Below are 13,453 nucleotides of genomic sequence, written 5' to 3' on the forward strand. Positions count from 1 at the left end.
TGCAGTAGTTGAAAACCTCAACTTTTAGCAAATTAAAATACTTACTTTCTTCCTGCATCCGGGCTAGAATCTGCACATCAGTTACATCATTTAGCTTATAATTGGATCCAATTGAATCTTCATCTAATTCTGAAGCACTTAATTCACTATCTATAGAGGACTGAGGACTGAGCGGAGGATTTCTGTCTGATGAGCTTTTCAAGTTACCTTAAAAAAAAAAAATTCAGACTTTGGTAAAACAAATGTTGAATAAATGCCTGTTGCAATTAACTTAATATTATATTCTCTGATTCAATTCATTATTATTCTGCCTTTTCTGTTTATAAAACTCCCTGAAATTAATTAGCCAGGTGTTGTGGCAGGCGCCTGTAATCCCAGCTATTTAGGAGACTGAGGCAAGATGATCACTTGAGCCCAACAGTTTGAGGTGGGCTTGTTGCCCATTGCTTAGTGGTTAGGGTGCCAGCCATGTACACCGGGGATGGAGGGTTCAAACCCGGCCAGGCCTGCTAAAAACAACAATGACAACTACAACATCAACAACAAAAAATAGCCGCGCATTGTGGTGGGTGCCTGTAGTCCCAGCTACTTGGGAGGCTGAGGCAAGAGAATTGCTTAAGCCCAAGAGTTTGCAGTTGCTGTGAGCTGTGATGCCACGGCAGTCTACTAAGGGTAACATAGTGAGACTCTGTCTCAAAAGAAAAAAAAAGAGTCTGAGGTTGTTATGAGCTATGACATCATGGTACTCAACCCCAGGGAAAGTGAGTGACACTCTGTCTCAAAAAACAAAACAATACGAAAAACTCCCTGAAATTAGAAATTAATCTCATTAAGAAAAATGAGAACTATAGACACTCCTTGATGTACTATGGCATAAATACAGAACATTTCATTCAAGTATAACTTCCCTATTATCTTATAGAACAATGAAGCTTTTCAACACAGTACCTGCCAGCAGTTGGTGTTCAATAACTACACGTTAGAGGATTTCAATTTGTACAAGATAGCCAATTAAACTGGTCTATAAGTAGACAAACTTATGAAGTAGTGTTTTCTCCTCCCAAATTCACAGTCATTAATAAACACCATCATCTCTCTCTGAATAGAAACAAAACTATAATTTCAAGAAAATTAGATTTCTTAGAGATCTAGAACACATCAAAAAAAGAAAACTAGGCTCATTTCTCCTACAACATGCCATGTTTACAAAATTGCTTTGCCCAATTAGTAATGGGTATCCAAGGAGTTCTCTGAAGATTATAGTGAAGCACAAGAAATGAGATGAAAAAAATGACTAGATTAAAAAAGAGTAATTTATCATTCTAAATCAAAAGGGAGACAGAAAACAGGCCAGAGGATAAAGAACACACACGTCCAAAAGAGCCTAACTTGTTTCTAAGGAAATCCTTTCATCAGATCATCAGCTTGTACTGAAGAAGAATAAAATCCCAGTACTATCACTAATATTTCTAATATAGATTTCTTTGAGACACTTGCTTCCCAGAATTCTTCGGCATAAGAGTCTGCTCCAACATGAAAGGCAGGTAAGGAGAGCAAGAAGAATACAAAATAATTATTCTTTGTATTATGACTGAAAACAGTGTAGTATACGTAATAGGGAAAAGATTACAAGGTCAGGCTACACTAATGTGTAAAAAAACCTCTTTAAACAGATACTGCAGATTAAACTTTGTAATGTTACACTGTCATAGGTGAAACAAACAGCAAATAACCACCTATATACGCGGCACTGAGGGAAGAACACGGTCAATAAAGTCACTGGACTAGGGAGCACATAGGTTGAAATTTGAGGTGGTTAATAATACCTTAATTTTTTGTCTTTTTGAAACAGGGTTCAGAAAGTAACAACACCTTAATTTTTAAAGAAACTATAATAATCGGTCATGATCGCAGCAGCAGGAGTAAGGGTACTTCCTGCCTGAATGTTGAAGAATAGGGAGCTACAGAGTAAGGCTCCGTCACAGCCAGAGAGCACACCTGTCCTGTCTCACAGCCATCTGTCCCTCCCACAATACTTGCAGCCCCCTTCACTCTCTTGGCACATTCACATATAACCCCACACTATTATTTAACTGCAGATCAAAGTTTATTAAAATGCCTATGAAGAGCTTTTACTTTTAACTCTGCAGGTTGTTTTGGAACCCAAGCAGGCTGTTCAATAAGGATCTAAAAGAATCAAGCTTGTGCCTACATTTAAGCCAGATTTGAAAACTTTTTAAAAGAAATTTTATGCATGTTAACACATTGGCTTATCTGTGTACCCATGGCATTTAGTATAATATTTGGTGCAGAATAGCGCCTCGATATTTTCTCTAACCAGTTAAAAATTTCGTAAGATGTTCTTGACGAGTAAGTCATTTGAGGTACTGCAATAAGTTAAGAATCATTCCTTAATTACTCCATTTTATTTTCTCCTTACCTGAATTTCCAGGAAGTATAAGCTGTTTCACCATTGGAGGTCGTACTGGGGTTGAGGATGGAGAATTGAAGCCACTGCTGTACGGGCTACTGGCATTTGGACTGTAAGGACTTGTGTAACTCACAGAGTTGAACGGACTATTATATAAATTCTGCCTTTTGAGAGCTACATTAATGAGAAGTGGAAAATCAGTTTAATAACTGAGAAAAAGTTAATATTTCAAAAGTCTTCTCATTAGAAAATTCATTATAATTATCTCAATTTAAATTTAAAAAATTCTTACAGTGGTACATTGTATTAATAACCCCCCAAAATGTTTTCATTATTTTAAATTGTACATGTAAATAAAACAGAAGCTGCACCAAACAACAAAAATAATGCAGGAAGAGTATCTCCTAAACATTTATCTCTTAGCCGCTTAATTTACTTTCATCTTCTTGGAACGTTTATTCTTTAATAACTGCTGTATTAATCTTGACTGACCTTAAAAATAAATCAAATATAAAAGTATATTTATGTTTTCTCATTTTTTTTAATTTATTTTTTTATAATTTTATTTATTTATTTTTTATTTTTTGTGGTTTTTGGCTGGGGCTGGGGCTGGGTTTGAACCCGCCACCTCCGGCATATGGGACCAGCGCCCTACTCCTTGAGCTACAGGCGCCGCCCTGTTTTCTCATTTTCTATTACAAACATCTTACTTTTAAAAACTGTGAAATAAGTTGTTGTTTTTAAAGGCAAAGAGAACGGGTCTCTCCATATCACCCAGGCTGATCTTGAACTCCTGGCCTCAAGCGATTTTCCCAGCCTCTACTAGATGGGACTAGAGGTACCAGCCTCCACACCTGGCTAATTTTTTTTTTTTTTTTTTGGTTTTTGGCCGGGACTGGGTTTGAACCTGCCACCTCCGGCATATGGGACCGGCGCCCTACCCCTTGAGCCACAGGCGCCACCCAATTTTCTTTAATTTTTAATGATAAGGTCTTGCTATGTTTCCCAGGCTGGTAAAATAAGTTTTTAAAATAGGCTTTTCAAAGTTTGGGTTTCTGAAAAATTTAAGCAATAGTGACTATTTTCAAGATAGGCTAAATCAAGACATGGAGTTGAAATTCCCTTAAAAAAAAAAAAAAAGATTTTAGGTTGGACACGGTGGTGCACGCCTATAATCCTAGCACTTTGGGAGGCAGAGATAGGTGGATTGCTTGAGCTCTGGAGTTCGAGACCAACCTGAGCAAGAATGAGACCCCATCTCCCAAAAATAGCTGGGTGTTGTGGTGGGCGCCTGTAGTCCCAGCTACTTGGGAGGCTGAAACCAGAGAATCACTTGAGCCCCAGAGTTTGAGGTTGCTGTGAGCTATGACACCATAGCATTCTACTGTGGGCAACATAGCCTCTATACCTTCCTCCCCAAAAATTGTAGCTATGCATATAAAATTACACAAACAGTAGGACAAAGAGACCAAGTACAATTATATACAAGAAAAATTAACACAATATTTCTCCCTTCCTTATTCTAAAAATATATACAATTTATTCAATATTTATAAGCATGGGCAAAAGCACTGTATAGAATATATAGACTATGACATACTTTCAAGAGGATTAAAGCAAAGTAGTGTAGGCAGAAATAACAAAGACTGCAAGGCAGAATGAAATAAGTACTATAATACTATCATAGTAAAGATGTAAAGGGCAATGGAAACGAAGAGTCAGAGTAAATCATTACAATTGAGAGAAACTGGTTCAGCTTTTTGGAAGGAGAGGCACTGGAGCTTTCTTTAAAGGATGAGCAGTAATCTGATAGGACACTGCGAGCAGAGAAGCATAAGCCTTCATCTCTGTTTATAAGATGAACAAAAGCAATGTTTAGAAAACACAGAGTATTCTTAGGGAATAAGATTGAGTACTCTAGTATGACAAAGCACAAGGGCCAAGAAAAACCAGCTGAGGCCAGGTCAGGGAAGGCCTGAACAATATGCCCAGGAGTCTGAAATCTATTCATTAGCAGATTAGTGATTCTGTGAAAAACTGGTATGAGTCAGTCAATTTAGGGGAAAAAATGGTGGAAATTTTGATGTTAAATAGACTAGAATGAATTAGGAAGTATACAGTGATAAAAGGAGGGGAAAAGGATAAATATTAAAAGCTAGAAAAGATTACTAAAGGAAAAAATCAGATGACTAAATTTTCTGGTTTGCCTTTTGGCAGAGTAGTGTTTTTGGGAGGAGGAAAATCTGTTTTCTGTTTAGTTAAACAGTATAATAATCTGAACCATGTAATTTTATACATATTCACCATGAGAAAAGACCCCAAGAAATACTTCATACATATTTTGAATGAAATATCAACCAGAGCAGAAATACAGCTGCTAATTCCTTCCCATTTCTTTACCCCTTTTCCGTCTCCTCTGAAATGTGCCCTCTTCTACCTGGTATTAATCACTATCTGCTAATTCCTTCCCATTTCTTTACCCCTTCTACATCTCCTCCGAAACTTATCCTCTTTACCTGGTATTTATCACTAACATTTCAAGTTCTTAGCCTTTTTACTTTCTCCCTCTATGTCACACTTTTTCTCCTGAGAGATCTCAGCCATACTCACATTAATTGTTATCTATATGCCACGAACTCCCCATTATTTATATTTCCAGTCTTAAATTTTCCTCTGAGCTTCAAATCCATATACACTGCTCATTTAATGTCTCCTCGGGTATGACAAATGACATAAGTCCACGTGTCACAATCAACTCGTGATCCTCACACTAAAATCTAATTTTCTTCTGGGGGTCCCTGTCTCAGAATGATAATCCTGTCACACAAGCTGGAAGCCTAGAAATCACTGTCCATACTTTATTATCCTTAATTTTCTCATATTGGGTTCTTTCCTTTTTATGATCATGTTTTCTCATCTCTACTGCTACCCTTCCCCTTCTACACATACAGCCCAGCTATCATCATCAACCCTCCTCAAAAGCACCCTATGTTCACTCTTGGCCCTCCCCAACCTTTTCGTCCATACTACTGCTAGAATGTCCTTCCCCAAATATAAAGCCAATCATGTTTTCCCACCCCCATCCACCCACCCTTGTATAAAACCCATTAATCTTTTCCTAATGCTCTTAGAATAAAGTCCAAAATCTTTAACAAGGCCTGTATGACTCTGCGGAGTCTGGGTCCTGCATGTCCTTCTGGCCTTATCTCACTTCTCTCCCTTTCCCAGCCAGCGTGGTTTGTTCCAGTTCCTCATACAGCCCATGCTCCCTCATACATGGAGCCTTTGCAGATGCTGTTCTGTCTACTTGGAATGCCATACTCCCTCTTTCTCCTTCTTCCTTAAATGCACTTAAATTTTTCTGAATCTTCAGGACTCGGGTAAAACATCAATTGTGGAGGGAAACTTCTTATTTCTCAAAGCACTATCATTCCTTTATTACACATCACCAGTATAAAGATTATTTGTATTAGTAAGTTTCCCCTCCTAGATGATAAACGCCACGAATACAAGCATAGTGTTCATTGTTCCTCATCATGTCTCCCCACCCTTTTCCTACAGGTTGATATACAGCCGGCTCTCAGTACAAATTAACTGCTACGTGTATGCATGAATACAATTGGACAGAGGTTGATATGAATGCTACATGAACAGACGAACAATCAGGACAGAGCTATAAGGCAATAGAAAGACCTGGGGCAACCTAAACTTAAAATACAGGTAGGGAGGGGCAGAGGGAATGGAAAGTTATTGTTTAGCATGGATGGAGAATTTTATTGTGGGATGATGCAAGTTCTGTCCATCTAGAGGTGGGGATAGTTGCACAGCAATATAAATATATTTGATGTCACTGAAATGTATATTTAAAAATGGTGAAAGTGGGAAGTTTTATGTCATAAATTTTACCACAAAAAATGGGTAGAGAAGGGAGAACCTTCAAAGAAGACTGAAAAGAAAGTATCAGGGAGATCAAGTGAGGGTAAAAAAGATAATGCACTATCATAGAAAAAAGAGAAGAAAATTTTAGGAACAAGTTGTAGTGTACTGCAGAGAAGCTAAGTCTGATGAATAGAAACTGTTCTGCTGGGATATAACACCTACGGTCCCAGGAAGCACTGCCTTATTAAAAATACACAGACACACACACACACACACACACACAAAAGACTCCTCAGGAAAAGAGGGGTGTATCACCACAAAGTTCAAACTTGCAACAGCTAAGTTACATTTTTACCTTAAAATTTTTAATGTATAAATTTAAAATATACAGTAGAGCTGTAGCTACTTTTCTGTGGATACAGCCATAAAACTTATTGTTAAGTAGATGCAATACTTGATTACACCAAAGTTTGGTTCAAGAGTTAACTGCTTCTCTTACGTATTCCCACAAACTTTAAAAACCTCACTATAATAAAGTAAAAAGCCACTCATTCAAAATTGCTATTTCTGAGGTGCAACAGCTTTGCGTTTCTCAAGTCCAAGTTGCAAGTAACCAATTGCTAGCAATTCCTATTCCTTAGGATGTTATAAACCAGGATTTAGCAAAATAATAGCCTACAGGCCAAATCCATGCTGCCATCTGTTTTTGTAAGTAAAGTTTTACAGGAACACAGCCATGCACATTCATTTATGTATTGTCTACAGATGCATGTGAGCCATTAGGGAAAAACTGAGTGATTGTAACAGAGATCTGAAAGCCCACAAACACTGAATTGTTTACTATTTGGCTCTTCACAAAAAAAGTTTGCCAAGCTCTGTTTTGTTTACTGTCTGACTTCTGTGAGAATATAAGCTACTAACCCTGGGTTCCTGCCTGTAATCCTAGCACTCAGGGAGACTGAGGTAGCAGAAAGATCCCTTGAGCTCAAGAGTCTGAGACCAGCCTCAGTAAGAGTGAGACCCTGTCTCTACTAAAAATAGAAAAAATTAGCTGGGTGTCTGGGCAGGTGCCTGTAGTCCCAGCTACACAGGAGACTGAGGCAGGAGGATCACTTGAGCCCAGGAGTTTGAGCTAGGCTGACACCAGGGCACTCTAGTCTGGGAGACAGAGTGAGACTCTGTCTCCAAAACAAACCAAAAAGAAAACAAAAACAAAAACAAAAAACAGAATATAAGCTCTAGAAGGGAAGTTATCTCCTTAGAGTTGAGCACAATGTCTAGCATAGTGAGTTCTCAACACATACCGTTGAATGAATGATGAAGATTCCTAGTTACATAATAAATTAAATTTGCATTATTTCTAAGGTCAGACATGACTGGAAAATGATTCCCCCAAATATTCCTTTTTGTCGTTTTTGAGACAGGGCGTCACTCTGTTGTCTAGACTAGAATACAGTGGTATCAACATAGCTCACTGCAGCCTCCAATTCTTGGGCTCAAGTAATCCTCCTGCCTTGGCCTCCTGAGTAGCTGGGACTGCAGGCACATGTGACCACACTTGGCCCCTAGGAATATTCTTAATAAATGTCTAAATGATGTTGTCTAATTGAAATTGGCTAGAAAATTCTCAATTATTTCAAGTTGTCTACTAGCCTGTCTACGTATTTCTTAAAATCATTTAGGAATATAACTTATATCAAGCTCCAGGGTATACTTCTAAACGAAATTGATATTCAGGTTAAATATTTAAAAAATTACATAAAAGCTATTACTTTTTCAAAAGGGCTTCTTTACATAAAGGAAAAGTAAGACAAACAGATTCCAATTCGGAATCTCTGTAACCACATCCTATAAATTATTTGCATATAATAACCATTGTTCCTTATAGCCAAATGAATTTGGCTTTATTGTATGCCAGTTTAAATATCCAGCTGGTCTCCCTTCTGAATCTCCTGCTTATTTTCAGCTTAAACTCTAACCATAAAGCACATATTGTTTTCTATAATAAAGCCAAAATAAGTAATTTTAAGTACATAGTTTCCAAGCAAATGCAAAGCAAAAAAACAAGAATCATGCATCAATTCTTTACTATTTGAATACTTCACAAAACAGTAACAGTCTTAAAAAGACAATGAGACAAATACCAAAAATGTAAATATTTTCCTTATATTACTACATTGCCTGCAATAGCAGACTATATTAAATGTCACAAATAGCCATTTTGTCAGCACTAAAGTGCTATAACAAAAGTGCATAAAAGTAATTTTAATCTAAAATGTCAAATAAAGAAAAGAAAAACTAGAAAAACATAACAAAGAAAAGAAATGACTACATTTACTAAGGACTTACTGTGAGCCAGAAAACATGCTGGTCTCCTTATCATTATTACTTAGTCCTTAAATAACCTTTCAAGATTCATCATTCTTTTAAGGCAAAAACATTATTTATTAAGACTTTTATTAAACACACATTTGTTGAGCTTCTACCATATGCTTAACATTGGGATTAAGAATGGTGGAGATAATAAGCAAATACCGAAGTTCCCTTCCCTGTGCAGGAGATGAACAAGTGAACTTTTTTTTTTTTTTTAACAGCTTGAGTGCTGGAGGCAAATTATGTCTTCATACTGATCTCTAAACAATGGCACAGTTGGTGCTACATCAGTCTGTATTTGTTCATGTATTTGTACATGTATTTGTGATGTATGTGTGTTCTCATTTCAGTCTGTGAAGGCTTCTAAGACCTTGTAAGTCATGGACTGTGACTTCTACTCCTTTGATTTTTCCTCTGAGTAATAATTGTGCAGGGTTTTCAGAGAACAGTGTTTGATAAATATTATCTAAGTGACTGACTCCTTCCCTTCAGACAAGTAATATGCAACACACAGGTAAATAAATGCTCCATTGCCTTCAGATGGCCTCCTCTCCTTCAGAAGGGCTATCACAGCATACACTCACTAGCTCTCTGGCAAACAAACCAACAGAGCACTTTCGTCATTCTTAGGAGAAAACTGAGCTCACACAGTTAAATAAGGTGAAGAGTGGTGCAGCTGCACAGTGCTACAGTGAGAATGTGGTCTCTTCGCTTCTCCACCTGTCTCTTTCTACCACATCAGTTTCCCCAAGTGTGCTATGGATGATTTTAGATAATACTAAACATTTTAAATTTATTATTATTATTTTAAATAATAATATTATTAATATTTTAGTATTATTTAATTTTAATTTTTTTAACTTGTATTAGAAGAAAACATCACATAAAATTCATTATTTCATGGATATTATTCTTTAGGATGATGCTAAAAAGGGGGATATTTTCAAAAAAGCTATAAGTAAATGACAGAACAGGGTTATGTGCAAAAACTCTCCTGATAGTGTGCACAATCAGACTTGAAAAATGCCACCAAGTCAGGAACTGCCTCCCTAGAAACATCCTGCTTGACATTCACTTTTTTTTTTGTAGAGAAGTAAAGAACGAGTTTACAAGTAAAATTACAGACATACCTGACATCGTTTGATCAAGTTTGTGGATAAGAGACTTTTTAGCACATTCAACATCAGGACTTGGGTAATCCAAAACTTGCCTGCACCAAACTAACGGACTAACCGATTTCTGCATTGGTGTAAGTTTTTTCTTTGGTGATGAATACAGCCTAGAAGAAAGCAAAAAACAAAAATAGTCATTACTAAGTAGTGAATTTTGGGGGGTAGACTTAAATTGGATAGAAGAGAGTAAAAGAGATGAAATATGTTTAAACTCACTCACATTTACTTACTGCACAGGAAGAAAATGATAGTATAACAATCACTACAAACTCAAAGTTCAAGTACTAAATGAACCCAAAGGAAGCTTTCCTAAAACGTGTCATGTATTTTCTCTTTTAATATTACTAAAACTCTGAGGAAATGTCTATCTTTACAACACTTTATTGCATTTTCAAGAGTACTTGACTAACCCCTAATATAGTCATATCATTTAATCTAGTCCAGGAAGCAAGAAGAGCTCAATGCCTTGCTCTTCACCTCTCATTTCCCTTCCCACCAGACATGCACACAGAAATCTACCATCAGTCAGTCAGTCCTTTTAGTTGAGCAGTATCTATTCTGTAGTCTTCTTTTCTTTTTCTCTTTTATTGGTGTTTTGGTTTTTTTTTGGGGGGGGGGGTTGTAAACAGATTTTCACTCTGTCACCCTGGCAACAGTGCAGTGGTGTCATCATACCTCACAGCAACCTCAAACTCCTGGGCTCAACCAATCCTCCTGCCTCAGCCTCCAAAACACCTGGAACTACAAGCACAGGGAACCACGCCTAGCTGATATTTTCTATTTTTAGTAGAGATGAAGTCTTACTCTCACTTGGTCTGGTCCCCATCTCCTGATCTCAAGAGATCCTCAGACTCAGAGTGCTAGGGTTACAGGCATGTGCCACAGCAACTGGCCTGTGGTCTTCTTTTCAAAGATGATAGATCTGAGAAAAACAATACTCTTAATAACTTAACGTAAATCAACTACAAAGTTACTACAGTCTCAGAAAAGAAGAAACAGACAGTATTTTATAAACTAATGGGGAAGGTATACAAAGTGAAAGGTGAGGAAGAGAGGGTAAGAGTGCTGAAATTTCCTACTTCACAGTCTTCCCTCAGATTAGTCTAGATTATGTCAATTATTAATTTATTTCAAGCATGACTCCATATGAAAACTTAAGAGTTACTTGATTTCTAATTTAGGGTGGTTTTCAAATTAAGACTTTATGGGGAACTTATAAAGCCGATAAAATTGTGCTTTGACACTGTCTAACTATGCAGTTACAGGATGTGCACAGCACACCTAGGTACACTTGACTAGTAACACTACCCTCCATTCAACTTCAAAAAGTAATCATAGATAACATCTCTTAAAACGTGTCTACATTTTTTTTTTTTTTTGCATCCTCTGTGTATGTCTACAGTACCAGAATAGATGGACTACTTCTAGGGGCAAAATACACCTTACCCCTCCCTTCTGTCTTCTCTATTTATAAATAACTTAAGTCTATCATTCACATACATTATTTAGCTTTGATCGAGATAATCAAGACTAATGGGATAAACAATTATCTCTTTAGTCTACAATCCATATTCATTTGGACAGTAATACTGAAATGGAATCTCATTTATGAATAGAACAATTCAAAATGAAATCAACAGCGTTCATTCTCTTTCCAGCTTAAACACTGCAAATGTCCTATAACAAATCTCTACCTTTGAGGGCAGCACCTGTGGGTCAAGGAGTAGGGCGCAGGCCCCATATGCCAGAAGTGGCAGGTTCAAACCCAGCCCTGGCCAAAAACTGCAAAAAAAAAAAAAAATAATAATAATAATAACAAATCTCTACCTTTGTATCTTCACTTTAAAAACTGTGATAACTATTATATGTTGATATTCTAGTATTAATGTTAAACAAACTAAACCTCTATAGATGAATAATATGAATAAAACCACTTTATGAATATTATAACTTTCAATATATAACTTTTCCCTACATTGACTGGTTTTACATAATTTACCCATATGTAAATGATTCCTTTACTGTTGGCTATAAACTCATTATAAAATGCTCAAGGAACATGGGTGAGTCTCAAAAACATGCTCAGTGAAAGAAACCAGATACAAAAGAATACATATTGACATGATGCAAGATTTCATTTATATAGTAGATCAGTGGTTGCCTAGGGCTAGAGGTGGGAATTCAGATGAAGTTTCTTTTGGGGGTAATATACTCAAAATTAGATGGTAGTGATGATTATGATAATAGTTTGATGGCTATAAATATCCTAAATTCATTGACTTATACAGTGAATGTTATGGTACGTAAATGTATTTTGGTAAAGCTGTTTTTTAAAAAGTTGCAAGGTGCTTTGAGCATCTTTAAAAATAAACTACTATGGGCAGTGCCTGTGGCTCAGTGGGTAGGGCGCTGGCCCCATATACCGAGGGTGGTGGGTTTAAACCTGGCCTCAGCCAAACTGCAACAAAAAATAGCCGGGCGTTGTGACAGGCACCTGTAGTCCCAGCTACTCGGGAGGTTGAGGCAAGAGAATTGCCTAAGCCCAGGAGTTGGAGGTTGCTGTAAACTGTATGATGCCACGGCACTACGTAGGCAATAAAGTGAGATTCTGTCTATACAAAATAAATAAATAAATAAACTACTATGACTAAATAAACATAAATAATTTAAATCAATTATGATGATGATCCCCCTCTAACAACTTTGAATCTTCCATGATATTGTTCCTGTTTTTGTCAATGGCGCTGTAATTCTTTCAGTTAGAAAGGCTAAAAACCTATGAGTAATTTTGGATTCCTCCATCTTTTTAATTTCCTACCCTTATCAATAATCTGTTAGCAAGTCTTATTGATCCTAAACTACCCTCCCCCCCACATTCCTACAGTTAAGAGATCAACTTGTCCATAGTGATGAAAAGAGGAGAGAATTATTCAATCATCCTTGGATTTCAGTTCAACAGCCTGTGGGGAGAGACTTAAAAATAAAATGCGAAGAGGAAAAAAAGAAAAGATGATAAATCCTGCTTACATCAACTTTTTCTATCACTCTCTCTTCTTATTTCAATGACCCTGTCCCTACCCTACGTCTAGAAACAAAGGGCTTTGGCCCATAATAACATTGGCATAAAATTATTCCTTGGTCAGAGAATCTTTGGTTGAGGTTTCAAAATATGTACTTGTAAACCTGTCAGAGGACACACGAGCTGGGCTGTATCACACAACTGGATCTACCTTTAGCAGAACCAAGCTGTCTAAGCCCCAGAATTGTAAAGGAAATCACAAATAAAAATATCTGTAATAACTATATAATATCACCTTTGCTCATGTCTTTTTTTTGAGACAGAGCCTCAAGCTGTTGCCCTGGGTAGAGTGCCATGGCATCACAGCTCACAGCAACCTCCAACTCCTGGGCTCAACCGATTCTCTTGCCTTAGCCTCCCAACTGGCTGGGACTACAGGCGTCCGCCACAATGCCCAGCCATTTTTGGGGGGGAGTTGTAGCTGTAGTCGTTTGGCAGGCCCAGGCTGGATTCGAACCTGCCAGCGAGCTGGCACCTTAGCCACTTGAGCTACAGGTGCCAAGCCTCTTTGCTCATTTC

At 37.3% G+C, this 13,453-nt stretch overlaps 1 protein-coding gene across 2 annotated transcripts in view; it reads right to left on the reverse strand.

Annotated features, from left to right (window-relative positions):
• The window catches only part of SLAIN2 (SLAIN motif family member 2), a 70,428-nt gene that overhangs the window by 41,624 nt on the left and 15,351 nt on the right, over positions 1-13,453 (reverse strand). For both annotated transcript variants that reach the window (XM_053577748.1, XM_053577746.1), the window contains exons 2-4: positions 9,814-9,962; positions 2,441-2,605; positions 46-207 (exon numbers count right to left, since the gene is read on the reverse strand). In XM_053577748.1, coding sequence (XP_053433723.1) covers positions 46-207; positions 2,441-2,605; positions 9,814-9,962 — 476 coding nt within the window. The remainder of the gene's footprint in view (positions 1-45; positions 208-2,440; positions 2,606-9,813; positions 9,963-13,453) is intronic.

The sequence above is a fragment of the Nycticebus coucang genome, chromosome 23 (genome assembly GCF_027406575.1).
Source record: "Nycticebus coucang isolate mNycCou1 chromosome 23, mNycCou1.pri, whole genome shotgun sequence".
NCBI classification, from domain to species: Eukaryota; Metazoa; Chordata; class Mammalia; order Primates; family Lorisidae; genus Nycticebus; species Nycticebus coucang.